Source organism: Neophocaena asiaeorientalis, unplaced genomic scaffold (assembly GCF_003031525.2).
Source record: "Neophocaena asiaeorientalis asiaeorientalis breed wild unplaced genomic scaffold, Neophocaena_asiaeorientalis_V1.1 scaffold336, whole genome shotgun sequence".
In the NCBI taxonomy this organism is placed as follows: Eukaryota; Metazoa; Chordata; class Mammalia; order Artiodactyla; family Phocoenidae; genus Neophocaena; species Neophocaena asiaeorientalis.
The window spans coordinates 134022-151525 of record NW_020174788.1 but is presented as its reverse complement, the minus strand read 5'-3'; the positions used below and the strand labels follow the sequence as shown (position 1 = coordinate 151525).

The window sequence follows — 17504 nt, the reverse complement described above, 5'->3', positions numbered from 1 at the left end:
GTTGCTCCAAAGCCTGGCAGAAGCCTGGCAATGGACGCTCTTTATTAGGTCAGAGAAAAGGCAGACGTGGGCAAGAAAAGCACCTACTATCAAAATCCCACCCCATGTGTGACTTTAAAGTTGACAGTTTTTTCTTAACCTGAGATGCTTCTAAAAAGTGAAAAATTAGGGTTTTTGAAAACTACCCATGGTCAATGGAAAACGATCCATCTGAGACTTGTTTGCAAATAAGAAATGTGTCCACTGGCCAGTCTATACCCAAGGGCACACTATAAAAGCACGTATTTGATCAGTCAAGGAGGTGAGGGAGTTATCCAAGCATTATACATTGCCTTGCACCACAAATAAAATATGCACTTTTCTCCCTCTTGCTTACACAAGCACGCACACACACACACAAACATACACACAGACTCATTCGACTTAGTGAATCATAGAGCCTAAATTTAGAGAGCTGCTAGAGAGAAACAAACACTGAACTTCATTTTCAGGACCCAGAAATATACGCCTGCACAGGGAGTCTTTCAGCAAAGTTAGGAAGTCTCTCTTCTGGCTGTAACTATATCTCTGAAAAGAGAATCGGCTTCCATATTTGGTGCTCATTCGATTTGCTTCTCGTATCTTCAGAAAACAACAGCAAGAATTGTATCTCCTTTGTCAAAGCCCCAGCTAAAAACCATGCCACTCCCTTAAGAGCCTTTCCTTTTCTGATTCAGAGGAAACTATTTCCTCCAGGCCTGAGTTCTGCTATACTAGTACTTTGGGGATAGAAAGCGCAAAGGATCCCAATACCTAAGATGAAGAAACAAGGGAATGAGGAGTACAGTCTTTGAAATGCATACAAAAAATAATAATAATTTACAAACTGAACTCTATCCTCCCTGAACTCTACTCCCCTGCACCTACATCTCAAGGGCTTTGCCAGAAGAGCACAGTGGTTAAGCACACCGACTCTGGAATCCGAGTGGCTTGTGGCAGCTGGAGCAAGTTATTCCACCTCCTGAAGTCTTAGTTTCCTCATGTGTAAAATGGGGCGACTGTGGTACCCACCTCTAAGTGTGAGGGCTCAGATGTCCAAAAGCAGCCCAGGGACAGAGCCCAGGTCTTTTCCCAGCGATAAAAGCAATGCATGGGAAGGCCTATTTCTCCTTTCTATTTTCCATTTGTTCCTTTCTTTTTCAAAACAGCGACTGGGCAAATCCCTATTGGTCAAACCCCTCACCATTGTCCTGCCTGGACTGAATGCCTTCCAGGGACTCTTCCAACCCACCTGATGATAATTTCAGACTAGAATCTACATCTCAAGACAATGTGATTCTCTCCCTTCTCACTGCCATCACCCTCATCTGAGTCACTTTCACTTTCTCGCTTTAACTCCTGCAGTGGCCTCCCACCTGGTCTCTCTGTGTCTACTCTTCACCCCCCCATGACAGCCACAGTGATCTTTTCAAAATGTCAATTGGACTGTGTCACTTCACCACCCAAGACCTTTTAAAGGCTTCCCACCACACTGAGAATACATCTATGGGCAGACCACCTCCCAGTCTCCTGTCACTCTCCTCCAACTTGCCAAGCTGCAGCCTCACTGGCTAATTTCAATCTCTCTAATGGGCCACGCTCAGTCTGACCTCAGGCCCAGGTCCGGTCAGGCCTCCAGGCCTGCACTGCTCTTCATCCAAGCCCTGCCTGGTTAGCCAGCCTCTACCCCCTCTTTGGGCCTCAGTCTCTAGGCTTCTTCCTTCCTCAGAGAAGCTAGCCCTGACACTTGATAGGTTCCTCTGGTTTTTCCTTTCAGGGCATGAAACACAAAGCAAATTATGTACTTACATATATATTTGCATTTTTTTTTGCCACTGTCTCCTCTCACCCCCTCCCCTACTAACTCATATGCTTCATAAAGGAACACACTGTCAATTTTATTTACCTAACGAGTAGCATAAGGCCTGAGACAGAATAGAGAAGCTCAAATATTGGTTGGTGGATTGGACGACTTCATGAATGAATGTAATGTACTGGGGAAAATACAATCCAAGAAAATAGGAAGGTAGCAGATAGAGGAAGCCAAGCTGACCCTCTGAGCAGACACTGCTGAGGAAAGGAACGTTCACCTCCATCCCACCCCATACACCAGACCACCTCCCCAAGCAAGGGCCACACTGGGCCTCAGATATGCCCTGTGCCTTAAGCACTGTCTTCAACCCCTTAAGATAAAAATGCCCTGGAGTGCAGCCAGCTAAATCGAAGCACAGCCTAAGTGAGAACCACCCCTCTCTGCTGTGCCCCAAGGGACCCAGGGAAAAAAGCAGATGCGAAGAACAGAAGTGTATAGGACTAATAGAATAGGAATAAAATAGGAATAACGAAGAAGGAAAACAGACTAAAGGGCTGGAGGTCATTTATCATTTATAAAACCCTATACAAAGTATGAAAAATAGCCCAACAGGTTTCCTGCTTTCCTGCCTTTCAAGTCATGTCACTGCATCACGTAGTCATCATACCCAAAATGGGATTCTTGGGATCTGCTCTGCGTCTGGAGTGGCAACAAAACAGTGTCTACAGTGTAAGCCTACTTTTAAAATATATTCATATACACATATACATATATGTGTGTGTACATATATACATGTAAATATGGAACTGTGTGCAGCATTAAAAAGAACGAAGGTGGGTTTGTACACACCATCACGGAAAGAAGTTTGTACACACCATCTACATCATATTATGTACACACCATCTACATCATATTATGACCTGAGAAAGCCAAGCTGCAGAATAGTATGTACGGTATGGTCCTACTTCTAGGAGAAAAAAAGGAAAGACTGAGAGAGAGGAAGGGAGTGAGGGGAAGAGACAAATAGTCTCACAAGCCAGTTCACACCCTCACTTCACTCAAATTTCTGCACAAAGTGACAGCCTGCAGAAGCCCTTCCCTGACTACCCCCAGAGCTCTCTAGCCCCTCATCCTGCTTCACTTTTCTTCCTAGCACTCATCACATTGTCATTTATATTTGTCTTCTTATTTATTGTCTGTCTTTGAGTACAAGGGTCTTAGACTGTTCTGTTCATCCCTGAGTCCCCAGCAACTAGAACAGAGTGCGGCACACAGTAGGCCCTCTGGAAGTATTTTTTGAATGAATGAATAGAAACTTCAAAGAAATAGCCTATAAGGAGTGGAATAAGTGGGGAAGTATAGAGGATATATATTTTATTTCTGTACTCCTGCAGTCTTCTGCTTTGTATTGCAATATTATTTTCCTATTAAAAGACTAAAACTCAACTGCAAATTGGGGAAGGAAGGTCTTCCTTTAGGCTGAGTTGGCATCTAACCCCCTAAAGCTCCCTACTTCTAACCCAGAGCCAAGCAGAGCAAGGACCTGTCTTCCTTCCCTGTGATGGTCTTTCTTGCCTTCTTGTCTTCTCTTTCCTCCCTTCTCCAAGCCGAACTGCTCCCTATGCCCCTCTACTGAACTCAGAAGGACTGAGAAAGGTGGGTACCAACCAGCACCATACACAAGGCAGGCATTAAGCAAGAAGGACAGAATGAAGGGAGAACAGATTCACTCGTGTTTAAGGCAGGAGAGGTCTCGGCCTGAAACAATACAGTACCTGGAACAACAGATGCAAAAGCACTTCAAGGGAAAAGTTACCAGGTTAACAGAAGAAATCACAGTGCCAGTCATGTCCTCATTACTGTGGGACTGATGGATCTTCATCCCTTCAAATGCTGTTCTTTAGACTCCTACTGTGTTTGTCAGGCACTGTACCAGGCACAGACCTGGCATTTGCTTCCTAAAGCAGGAATCTGTCAGGGGGCTTGGAGTTTCCTCATTTGCTTTGTCACAGGGCAGGATTCCCACTACTTCACATCCCTTTGCAACCTGCAACCCAAGTGGCAGGAGAGCAATGTGGCCCATCACTGGAGTGGGGACCCCGCACCCCGTGTCCTACGTACACTGTGGACTCAGAACAGCAGCCCTTTCCCCAGCAAGATTGTGCATCCCTCGGACAAGCTAGTCCAGGGAAAAGCAAGCTTGTGAGTTTCTTCCTTAGCAGCATGACACAGGTGGCAGCTCTCTAGTGCACTGACACATGACTTCACAAATCACGGCAAGAAACATATACTTGTTTCCTGGTCACGAGGCCTGCAGATCCTCATCTTAGGGACATGGAATTTCTTCCCATAAGTAGAGGCTCTCTCAAGTGGAGGAAAGCATCAGCTCCATCTCTAAACCTTACAACAAAAAGCAAGATTATCTTACCCATTTAGCCAAAGTGGCTAGAGAATGAGATATATGAGTTATCTGAATAGTCTGATTAATAGTAATAAGCTCATTCTTTCCCTCAGTTAACCAACTTAAGTTTTTCCATTCTTTAAAAAAAGACACACTCCTTCTTTTCTCTTGAGTTGGTTTCTTCACTGTCCAGCTGTCCCCTTGCCAGAGCTGCCGTCACTCCTTGCCACCTGAACCCCATAAAAGCTGGCTTCTGGGCCTCAGCGCCAACTTGATTGTACTCTCTTGAAGTTCACCAGCGGCTCTCTGGTGCTTTTCTCAGTATTCAAGTCTATCTGGATCTCCCTACACTTATTACATGGATGGCTCCCAGACTTTGAAACACCCTCCTTTTATTTCTATCCTCTGTATGCTCAAGGTTCTTTTTCCTAATTCTCGAACACACTAAATGAGACTGTTGCCCGAGGATGTATCCATGGCCTCTTCTCTTTCTATTCACCTATCCTTGTCAATCCCACGTAAGCCCATAGCTTTACTTTGCACCTTTGAGAAAAGACCTCAGAAGTTGGTTATCCTTCGCCCTGACTCTCTGCCCAGCTCCAGGCCAAAGGCCCACCATCTGTAGACCTCTCCCCAGAGAAATCCTGCCTGGACTGCCAACAAATGGACCAAAACGCTCCTTCATGCACCCTCTAAAATCCGGGTCCTGTTTCACCTTCCTCCCAATCCCTGCAGCTAAAACCCACCTTTCTCTGAGCAGCTGTGGTCTTTGGCCTCACCTCTTATCCCTGTCTACCCTTTCTACACTGCTGTCTAGTTATCTGTTTTATGAGTCTCATTCTCCCAAGCTAACCTGTCAGCTCTCCTACTATAGGGGCCAGTCCTCTTTGGCTCTTCATTCCACTGTGCTTTGCACATAGTATGTGCTAAAAGAATGAATGAAAATATCCTTAACAGCACACCTGGAATGAACAAAGCATGTTAACATTTTAGTAGACACTTCCCTTCCTTTCAATACTCTCTTACCATCTTTCCCTTTGAGCAACTCTGTGCCAGGTACTTAACTAGGCACTGCAGATGTTGCTACTACTGCTCCCACTACTTCCACTGCTTCTATTAATATCAATACTAATACTACTGCTGCTACTATTAATAATGACAATAGACATTTGGCACTTACTATGTGGCAGGTACCATGGTAAGCATTTATCGGGATTACAGCATTTAATCTTAACAACCACCCTATGAGAGAAGTAATAGTTTCTCCCCATTTCACACACGGGCAACTAAAGCAGAGAGGAAAACTGGGTAACTTCTTTGTCTTCAAGGAGCATTTAGTCCAGCAAAGAAAGACAGGCCTTGGACACACAATTACAGTGTGCTGCATGCTATGAAGGAAAAGCGCAGGATATCACAGGAATGAATAATAAGGGGACCTCGCTCAGGCCAACAACCAGGGATGCGTAAGTGGGAATCTAAAGGAAAAAAATAAGAATACACCAGCCAAAGAGGAAGGAAGAACAAGCCATATCAAGGGACCAGGCTAGCCCTGGGAGCTCATGGTCCACAAGATGTTAGGCACTGACAGTGGGGAAAAAATGCCTTCCTAAATACAGCACCCATCCCTTGCAATTGTCCTGTTCACTGGAAAGGGAGAAAATCTGCTTTGCCCTGCCTGGGGGGCTGGGAACTGGACGCACCTACCAAGTAGAGTTCCTATTTTCCATTCACATTTTAAACACAGGATGTGGAGATGCATTTATAATCAAATGCTTTGTGGAATGAATCCTGCTTCTAAAAATCCTTCATGGGGCCATACTTTTTAAGAGCTTAATCACCAAGTATTAGCAAAATTAATAATGATGATTGGTATAATAAATTCCAGTTTACCAAAAATGCAGAACCTCTCCCAGAATTCCGTGGAAAGAGTTTTATGCCATCAAGTCAAAGGGGTTTTGTCTCAAAGAGAGACAATAATAACAAGCCCATGGCAGTAAGTCCTTTAGACAGCTCATGCAATAGGGTTACCCTCTCAACAGAACAAAACTGATTTTTAAAAATTTGTAACCACCTAATACACAATTCCCTGGTGTTTATTTTTTTTTCTTTTTTCTTTGATGACAACAAAACAGAATCATCCCAAGCCCTTTCCTGTCGATCTAAATTCTCTGTGTCTCCTTCACCCGTAGCTCCAACATACTATAAATATACCTCTTTTGTGACATAAATGCAAAGTTTTATTGTGCCGTTAGCCTTGATAGAAAGCACTGCAGAAAGTTGTTTAGAAATTAAATATCTAAAACAACCTATTTTAAAATCCAGGGCCCTCACTATTTCATGTCTGCAGTGAAGAAATTTCATCTTGGGGAGAGCAAGCTGTCTTTCACACCATATGGTTAATGGTGGTGCATAGCAATTAGCCAGGCTGATTAATGGTGAACAGACTCTAATTTTATGCTTATAATTGAGCCTGCATTTGCACCCCTGGTGCAAATTCAGCACATCCCAACTTCCACTTACAACCGGCAAGAAATCAAGAGAAATAGGATGGTGTGGAAAGTGAGAATTTTTTTCCTAAAGCCCCCTAAAGAGCATCAGATTTGCAATTTAAAAGACTGTTAGCCACACAATAGATGACAGGCTTGTGTAATAGGGTCATGGCGGTCTGGTAAACAAACAGTACCCCTTACACATCTATAGGCAGCCAGGAAAACCATCATCTGTAACATTAGCAGGATGACATTTTGAATATGGCTCTTCCCTCTTACCCATGCAGTACAAACATCATTTGCCTTCAGTGGCTTGAGAATTTTATTTTTTGCTATTTTTATGTTTCTAAAATATAGAAAGAACGTCAGCAGTAAAGCACATCAACCAGCATCATAAAGTACTTTGGACCAATGAATTTCCAGAACAAGAAAAATATAAATTGCATTAACAGAGTGTAGGCTTGTGTGTGAAAGGCATAATATATCTTAAGTATTTTAAGAATAATTTCTAGCATAGTCCAAACAAGTACAGATATGAGATGCAAATCTATGATTTATAGATATTAGTTGGTCTGTCGGTTGAGATCCATCTTCCTGTCTCCTGTTTGCTGGAATCACATGGAACAGAATACGGAAAATTCATTCTAACAACATGCTAATTGTGGGAAGACGAAATAGAAATATGGCTGGAAAAATAGTAATACGAAGGAGGTCATTTGTTTCATGATTTTACTCATTTTATTCTGAAGAGCGCAGCTCAGCTTTAGCTGTGCAATTGTTGTATACAGTATAACACTAATTTTGCCTAATAATATCTTCTAAGAAATCCATGACCATATTTTTGGATTTTGTTGCTGCTTTAAAGTTAGAGAGAAGCAACCTGTTTTCGGAACAATTAACAAGTTTTACAAATCACTAAAGTGAAAACTTGTGAACCTCCTGTATATTTTAGAATAATATATTAGCAGAATGTTTTTTAAAAAGGGAGAAAAAGAAATTTTTACATACATATTACAGATATAGAAGAAGTTACTACTTGGGACTTCACTAAGGAAACACATTAATCTCTTTTCTATTTTATTTCCACCTGTAGAGTTTTCAGATTGCTTTCCCCGCAAGTCTGTGGGCAGCAAATAAACCCACCCACGCCGAAGCAGCAGCTGAAACTCCTAAATGGTTTGGTCAGTAACCGTCAGGAGCCAAGCATGCTTTGTGCCAGGAGAGCCTGCGTGGCTAACAAAGCAATTAGTAGCCCTTCCCTGATGCAGAGTGTCATTGTCATGCTTTATCCAATTACTCAGAATATATCAGAAGCAAAGTGCCAGTGTTATTTTACGAAGAATTAGAATCCTAAACGGCAAGTTACAAGGCTGTTCTCTGGTTTACTCTCTCCCAGGTGGAGGGGTGGCTGAGGCCATGGAAGTGAATGTGGTCTGCTTGCCTGGTTTCAAACGTAGCTTCAGACAAAAATAAAGATACTCATTTGTGGACAACATGAATGTTTATACCTTTCAGTGACTCATCTTTGCCATCCTTCCAAAAGCTCGATACATTTAAGAAATGTTAGCTACACTGTCATAGTTATATAAAAGGTAACTAAGATTAAGAGATCAGATGTTGGGTTGGTGTGGGGAGGAATGATGCCTATGTATGGATGGTCACATTGTTAAGTGGAAGAATTAAAAAGGGGAACTATAACTTTCAAGTCTTATCCAAACAGAGGTTTCTGCTGACCTCAATAGAACTCTTATTTTACTAGCAATGCAGTTGAGCACATATATTAACACTAGAAGGGTTATACTGTATTTTACTCAATTGAAAGGAAAAAGGAGAGGGCACTGCTTTGTGCCCATTAACAATGCAATATCAAATTGGAACGTATGTCTTTTAGGATGAAATCTAATAAATAATTGAGAACCACTGTGATGCCTGACACTTAACTACCAAATACTCACATCTAACAGTTTTTAGATTGTCTAACAGAAGATAAACATATACCCAAAAACAGACCTGAATTCACCTAGATTTGAGATACAAATTCATCTTCTCTTTGCTAATTAAAGGGAAAGAAAAAGGTATTTCTTACCTGCACATGATTTCGTGTGTGAGCAAGACTCGGCACATTTCTGGGTTCTTGTCTTGGCCTTCATACACTATGGCCTGTAAACAAAGGCACGATTTGAGCTAAGAATGGAACCAAGTAGCACAGGACAAACTACCACAGTCAAGTTCTTGACCATTCACCACTGCCGCAAGGCCAATTAGCTTTCAGAGCCAAAGGCCTCACTGGGCTGATTGTTTTAAGACAGTTGTTAAGGATCAACCCAAATTGAGTGGAAGGGGATATGTTCCTCTCTGTCCCATCAACCTCCTTATTATAACGCACATCTTTGGATCCTTGTATGAGATGGGCTTCTGTCGTCAAGACAACCACAATTCTCTCTTCAATTCAGAATAAAAATAAATCTAATCAATGGGGAAGGAAAAACCCAGAAGGCTTAGCAGATTGAGATACTAGTGACTTAAAATATAGAAAAGCACATGGATTTTATTTTTAAATGATTCATATTTGTCGCCTCATTTTACTACTTCCAACTCCAACATGTAATATTCTAGAGGTAAGTAGTAGAAAACAAGTGAGGGTATGGTTAATGAGTCCATTCACTGTCTTGAGATGATTCATCCATCAGGGGAAATCCTTCCTGCCTACAGGTTGAAAACATGTGCTCTCTGGGGTGTATAACGACCCAAACAGTAATACTCGCCCGCATATGCAGGGGGACAGGCAGGGTTGGGGCAGGGGGAGTTAAGCCATAGTTAGCTCCCTCAACTAAGAAGAATTACATCTGACTCTCAAAATTTGGAGTCCCAAGCCACCTCACCAGCCAAGATGTTTTTGTCTGTTTTTAGTAATATGTGTACAAACATTTTCCTTAAGGTCACCGTGCAGTTTCCTTGAGACCTCTGCTTACTGGAAGATCTACATGTTAACACCTGGGCCAAAGAAAAGCTCACAGCTATGGATAGAGCAGTGCTCTGCATGGGGATACATTTTAACTAACTTAACAATGTAGCACTGCATAGTACTAATATAACACAGCTTCAAATTGTTAACAAACTTACTTTCACACATTCAGATAACTCAATTTCTTCGTGATGGAACTACTTAAGTTAACCAGAGACTATCCTTTTTTATGATACACAGAAACTGCAGTAACTAACTTATAGTTGGCTAGAATGTGCTTGTTTATGAACCTGAGACTTTTAGAACTGTAAATGATGGAGCATAGCTTATGACACTATGCGTGCAGACCTTCAAAGCAGGCTCTGACTTTGTTACCTAACTCCATTACAAAACAAAAATTGCAACAAATTTAAAAATGACAAAAAGTACCTGCATGGGCTTCCCTGGTGGCGCAGTGGTTGAGAGTCTAAAAAAAAAAAAAAAAAAAAAAAAAAAAAAAAAAAGTACCTGCATAAGGAGAAAACATTTTCTACCATTGGCCCATCAAACGCATTTATATGGTTAGCCTGTTATAACCCTACATTTTTTTTTTCTTTTTCCCCTTACGCGGGCCTCTCACTGCCGTGGCCTCTCCCGTTGCGGAGCACAGGCTCCGGACGCGCAGGCTCAGCGGCCATGGCGCACGGGCGCAGCCGCTCCGCGGCATGTGGGATCTTCCCGGAACGGGGCACGTCCCCTGCATCGGCAGGCGGACTCTCAACCACTGCGCCACCAGGGAAGCCCAACCCTATATTTTTTAATGTTTTATTTTGCCATAATTTTAGATGTACAGAAAAGTTGTAAGGATATATAAAGAATTCCAAGATACTCTTTCCCAGATGCCTCAAGTGTTTACATTTTAGTAAATTTGCTTTATTCTTCTTTCTTTCTCTGTTTTCTTTTCCTGAACCATTTATTAGTTAACTGCAGACATGCCCTAAATACTTCAGTATGTATTTCCTTAAAACAAGGAATTATCTTACATAACCATAGCACAATTATCTGAATCACAAAATTAACATTGATACAATACAATAATCTAATCTAAACATCTGAGGTTCACCAAATACCCAATAATGTCCTTTATAGCAAACAACAACAACAAAACCAATACCAATCACTGCATTCAGTTGTCATATCTCCTTCAATAAGGAATATTCCTGGGTCTTTGTATTTCATGACATTGACATTTTTGAAGAATATAGGCCAGATATTTTGTAGAACATCCTCAATTTGGGTTTGTCTAATGTTTCCTCAGACTTAGACTAAAGTTATGTAATTCAGGGCCAGAATACCACAGCCATGACGCTGAGTTCTTCTCCCTGTATCACATCACACTGTCAACTCGTTCCACTAATGCCAGTAAACTCCGACCATTTGGTTAAGGGGGTGCCTGCCACCCATCAGAGAGCACAGCCAGATTTGTGTACTGTAAAGTTACTACTTCACTTTAAGTAATTCATAACTATCTTCTGGGGAAATCATCTAGATTATGTTAACATCATATTCCGACTTAAATTTTCACCCATTAGTTTTAGCATGCACTGATGATGCATTCCTGCAATCTTAAAAGACCTTGTAAATACCCAGGAAGTTGCTTTACTCGAGAAAATGCATTAATTGAAAATGTTTTAAAAACCAAAACTTATATCTGTCTGCTTTATTTACTACAATCACTGCTTTAAAAAATCAGAGACACTATAAATAACTGATTAGATCTCATACATGGTGCTAAAAATTCTATTATGCATTTCTGAGAAATCCTATTATCACTACATGTTTTGTGTGTTCTCTTAATATCCCTGAAAACCTGTTTCAACTTTAGCTTTCTGTCATGCTAAACTAATACAAATAACTTGGTGAATAAAATTCATAGGTATTAATGGGGTTTTCCTTCCTGTTTAAAAAAAATTGGTTTTGGGAGGAGAAAGGAGTATCAATTACATCAGACCTTCTCATTTTGAGTCTTTCTAGATAATACCAATATTATTTTTTACTGAGGCTGCTGGTTCCACTGAAATCAGTGGGCCCATGATGATACTCAACTGAAGATATATTGCAGTGAAAATATGTTGACGCCCCCCCAAACAGTAGATGACCTATGGTCTCCCAGGCATCCCATGTTTTTGTCTTTGGAGACTGGACATCATTTGTTGAAGGCCCATGGCCTCCGTAATACATCTCTACCAAATGTCAACCTGCCACTTCGCTTCTGGCAGCAGAGTCAAAATGGAGAATCTTCTCTACATCAAGCATAGAAAAATGAAAGCATGAGTCTGGATTTGCTCAGAAACAGTTAAACTCTGGGGACGGAAGGAAGCATGAAGTTTCTTCTGTCCCTTTCCTTGGGGCCTCAGCAGAACAATACTTTTCAGCACATAAACACAGATAAAGAAGTGCTTGCTGCTTCTGTGACTTCTGAAATAAAAACAAGTGAAACAGAGTCTTCTCCCTCTCCTAAGGAGTAGAACTAAAATTCTGGAAATAGAGTAATCTAGAACCTCAGTGTAATAACGTTAGCTACACAGTGAAACTCTGTCAAAGGCAGCTCCACCTCCAACCTTGCCTAAGCAGTTTTTGTTACTGAAAAAGCTTGTTAAAACACACACACGCACACACACGCACACACACACACACCACACACACACACACACACACACACACACACACACACACCACACTATTATATAAAAGTATGGTCCAAGAAATCGACATTCTGATGAGATCCAACATAGGAAAACAGGATAAATCTATTTTGATGAACATCTTCAATGTAGAGTGTCAACAATAAAACAGACTTTTAAAAAATGCCTACAAGTTCTCCCTCCAGCTTTCACACATATCAAATCTCTACCATGTACATTTAGTACACACGTCAAGACTGGTTCACAGTTCAGCAAACCCAGACTTCGAGCCTAAAAGGAAAGGGGTTCTCTAACACCAGCTTAGGGAGAAGTTTCTGCTTCTTTTCCCAATTTAAATATGTGCCTCTGTGCGGTGTGAGTGAAGCTCATTGAGGCCGGATCACTTGGGAGATCACAGAAGCATATAAACAGCACTGACTACTTTAAGTGAAACCATTTTAATAGACAGCTGGTCTAGGACCTAGACAATGGAACACCAAGAAGAAGGCTTATCTTCATCCTCCATAGTAAGTCATGCATCTGCTCACTGGGAGGAAGGTAGTCTGCTGTGAGAGTGACAAAAACAACAGTGGTTTAAAGAAACCAGTGTGTTCATCAGCAGTAAGGATGGGAGGCCTGTTACAGAGATGGGCGGGAGCGGGAGAGAAAGCATATCAAATACATTATTTAAATAAATGATTTGATGGTGAAGCAAGTTGAGGTTTTAACCTAAGAAACGACAAAAACAACAACAAAATACAATAAAATAGAAAACGATGTTTACATTAATCCTGCCAATGCAAATAAATCCCTTAAGGTGGCAGGAATGCTTGTACAGGAAAAAAAGTAAAAGAATAAACAGCACAAACTTCATCTCAACTTTAAAAACCTAGTGAAATTGATAAACAAGTTGTCAAAATTTGACATATTTGGAGCAGGTTGATTCTTCTGATATACTAGCCTCCCTTTTCTTAACGTTCTCCTCTAATGAGCATAATGAAAATATCACAATTATTGTTAATACTCTGTTGACTTTCTGATTGAGGTTTTTTTCAAGAATAATTTTTTATAATAACAAAAATGAAGGAAAAAATAGGAATTGTTAAACTTTCACATCCTTACACAACAGTGCCAGAAGGTTTGCTGTGAGAGGATGAAATGCCATCAGTTTCAAATGCCCAGTTACACATTAACCTATACCAACTTTGAAAAGAAATCAATCAATAGAAAAAATCTGCCTCTGTTGCCACTGTTTTAGAAAGCATCTTGTGAATTGTGGTTCATCTCCACTTTTCTAAAATATCACTGGGTCTTAAAAGTTAATTGAAACTTACTATGGATAAAGACCACACAGTAAAACAAAAAATAGATGGTGAACTTACACAGGGATCACACTTCAATGGGATGCCAAAAGAAATACAGAGAATTGAGCACAGTTTTCTTTGTTTACTTTTCTAATAATTTTAACTCTTTGTGTTCCATGCAAAAATAAAGTGAGCAAGGAGAATACTTTTGACTTTGGTTCATTAAAATCTGAAAGGTTTTTAGGAACAAAATGTTTTCATTAGGAGTCTTTCTTGGTTTACAAACCAACAATCGGAGACTTGTCATCATTAATTTAGAAAGACAGAAAAAGATAATGAAAGGAAAGAAAGAAAGAAAAAAAGAAAGAAAGAAAAAAAAGAAAGAAAGAAAAAAGAAAGAAAGAAAGAAAAAGAAGGAAAGAAAGGAAGGAAGGAAGAAAGGGAGGGAAGAAGGAAGGGAGGAAGGAAGGAAGGAAGGAAGACAGGTAGATAGGTTACCTATAACTAACAAAAACTCCTAATTTTCCATTTAAATCAAAACAGTAACCTTGAAAATACATCACTCTTTTTTCCAAATACAAAATAAAAGGCTAAACCTAATTTGTCACCTTAAAGAATACATTCATGAATGTACAAAGTATCTCCTTCAACCAGAAGTAAAGTGTCCTATAAATACAGACTGTCAACACGACTTTGGCAGCAAATTACCAAGAATCAAAACTAATAAAAAAAAAATGAACACCTACATTATCAACATTTTGTAATATTAATCATTACTTTCGACCACCAAGTTCCACTTCTTGTCATTAAAAAAAAAAAAGTGTTAGCTAATGCGGTTCGAGAAATTTCCAGTAGGTGAGGGAGCCTTAGTTAAAAATTAAGCTGTGCCAAAGAAAACACTACAAAATTGACGTTTCATAAACAATTGTGTCAAACAGCAATCCAAAATTAATAGTGAAATAAAATAAAAAATTATTTTGCTTCAATTAGCAGCTTAGCTACTGGTGAACAAATTACAAAGATGTAATTTAAGCTCAGCAGCTAAGCAGGCCTGTTTGCAGAACTGAATTAGGAAAGTTGCAAAGGAATGATATCATATTCAGTATGCTGTTCAGTTACATCACAGCCCTGAATAAAAAGAGAATGTGTACCAAAAGCAGTTAGCTTCAGAATGCATCTTTTGTGTCTCAAAGAAATAAAATCTCTCATATTATTCAAACACCAAGATAAAAACTGAATCATTCTAACAATATCATGCAATATTTCTTTTTCTAGCAGTAATAAAAGATATTTCACTCATACGATAACTACATTTACATCTATATTAGTAGATACAACTGGCTTTGTCAACTCAATGGGGTAATAATAGTAAAATAATAAAAGCAGCTAATTTATTAAGCACTTAATGTATGCTAGTCACTGTTCTAAGCATTTTCCATGTATGAATTCATTTAATTTTCACAACTGAGCTTCCAGGTAGGTGCTACCATTACCTCAATTAGTTTCCAAATGCTTACATATTTTAATAACTAAGACCAAATCATTTTGCTCAACAACTATATAAACAATTCACCAACATCCAGACCCTCCTTCATTCCTCTCAGCAATATAAGTAAAGACACAAGAACAGACTATCCGTGTAGTCATACAAGTTCGATAAATGTATCACTACTAATACGTTCGTTTTTAATGCTGTTCAAACATTCACATGGAAACAGCTCTAGCGTAAATATCCCCGAACAAATGGCTGTATATTATCCAGGAGGGAGCAGTTGGACCGCCAGACTGGGAAAGTACTAGGCCATCTGGCTCCGGCAATCTCTCCAAAACCATCAGCTTTGTTTTCACCCCCAGACTCCAAACAACACATTTTCCACTGTGATGAGTTTACATTTTCCCAAACACAGGTCCTGATCATGCATAAAAATCCCAAACTTCTTCATTCCTCTATGTGCAAGGAAATTCAAATCACCTGCATTTTTGACATGTTACCAAAGAAGAGAGAAAGCTGCTAAAATATGGCTCCTAACTATAAACTTGCCCTGTCATTGCTTGTTTGTTTCCCCAAATATATGAAAGAACCTCTCTGCTGGCCTAGTTGAATTCCTTAGGAACTTATTGATACACTAAAAATGTGTTTATCTACCAATGAAGAACCATGAACAGGAAGGGTTGTTAATCAAGTCTACGTAGCTGTGGCAGGATATGATGAAACAATCAATCGGAAAAAGTGCACTTGCATCAATAACTTGAAATACCGGGAATATCAAAACAAATATATAAAGATTAGCTGGAAAGAGAACTATGACAGCAGTTCTGATTATTGTACCTTAGACTTCCCACAGTGCTGGGACTTTTTAGGGGTCCCCTCACCATATCACCTACCTTCAAATCCATACACACAAAGATTATGTGACTATTATTTTTCCCTTTCCAAAAAAGAGCTTTGGTTTGGGGGCAGGGAATGTTTTGTTTTTGATAACTTTATGGAATTTGGTACTCTTTCTTTGAATTATAAAAATGTCCCTTTTTTCAAAGCAAGCTGGTAAGAGGGCAGATAAGTTAATGGTTTTTTTTTTTAAAAAAACTATTTAAAGATAACTCACTGAAGCAATCACAGAATGTAATTATATCTCAAATACTACAGGAAAATCTGAACCGAGGCACATTAAAACTCAGACCTCTCCCACTGAGTTCATTTGAGTTTCTGCAGTAGATACCATTTCTGGATGCAACAGCCATAAACTTCTGGATCCTACAGGCCTTTCTGCATGCTCACTAATGGAATACCAAAAACAGCAATGACAAAAAAAAAAAACAAAACACCCTATTTTTAGTCCAGCTAAACTTGGTTTTGCAAAACCCTTCCCAAAAGCAAGCTTCTTATTTTCTAGCTGGTGGACAAATATTTTAAATATAATTATATCCTTAGTGTTTTATAAGAAAAGCATAGGGATATGAGGGCTCAGATCCTTACACATTCACTTCTAATAAAGCTTTCCCTTTCCTGGTAGAGTCCAAAATTAAGAGTCATTACCCCAAATAATGTAATGAGACACTTTGAAAAGGTGTGAAATACTGTGTCATACCAATACATCTTGGTTGATTGAGTACATTTCTGTTTGATCTCAAAGCTGCTAACTCCACCCAAGATCACGAACATTCTATGAAAATATAAAGTGCACAGCTAGTTCTGAATTTTGCTTGCCAAAGATTCCCTTCAAGTTTTAACCCCAACTTCGGAGTCAAAGATATGACATCACATACATAAAGCTGCATCTCTGATGTGAAAAATGTTACGATAAATAAGCAGCTAAGAGAAGACACTTGAACTCTGCTTAGATACTCCCACTGAAACTTATGATGTTATTAGAACTCATCACATCACTGTAATTATTCCATTCAGCACTCTAAATATCAAAATCCTGAGTCCATCTACCTGGAATAATTTCACAGGGGAAAAAGAAGTAAGCGTTTAATTGGTCACCTTACATCAGGACTTACTTCTGATTGAAGGGGTCACTGCACACTTAACTAAAATAAAAAATTTAAGAAACTTAAAAATCAGACTTGGCATTTAATTATCACAGAATAATTTCAAGCTAGATGAGAATGCACTGTTTTACTCATCAAAGCTAAAACGTAATAATTATGTCACAGCTAAGGAAAGTCATGCTCTTCACGCTGATCTGCTTTTTGAAGACTATTGTATTAGCTGTGTACACAAGAAGCTAACCTACTTCCCAAACTCTTACAGCACATAATCAAGGAAGAAGCAACCAGATAACGGGCAGGGATTGCCTTTCAAAGTAAAAGCTACAGAGAAGGCATTAGACAACTATTATGAAAGC

At 39.7% G+C, this 17504-nt stretch overlaps 1 protein-coding gene across 5 annotated transcripts in view; it reads right to left on the bottom strand.

Annotated features, from left to right (window-relative positions):
• Positions 1 to 17504, bottom strand: part of EBF1 (EBF transcription factor 1) — a 449793-nt gene that overhangs the window by 426058 nt on the left and 6231 nt on the right. For all 5 annotated transcript variants that reach the window (XM_024760167.1, XM_024760169.1, XM_024760168.1 and 2 more), the window contains exon 5: positions 8808 to 8881. In XM_024760167.1, coding sequence (XP_024615935.1) covers positions 8808 to 8881 — 74 coding nt within the window. The remainder of the gene's footprint in view (positions 1 to 8807; positions 8882 to 17504) is intronic.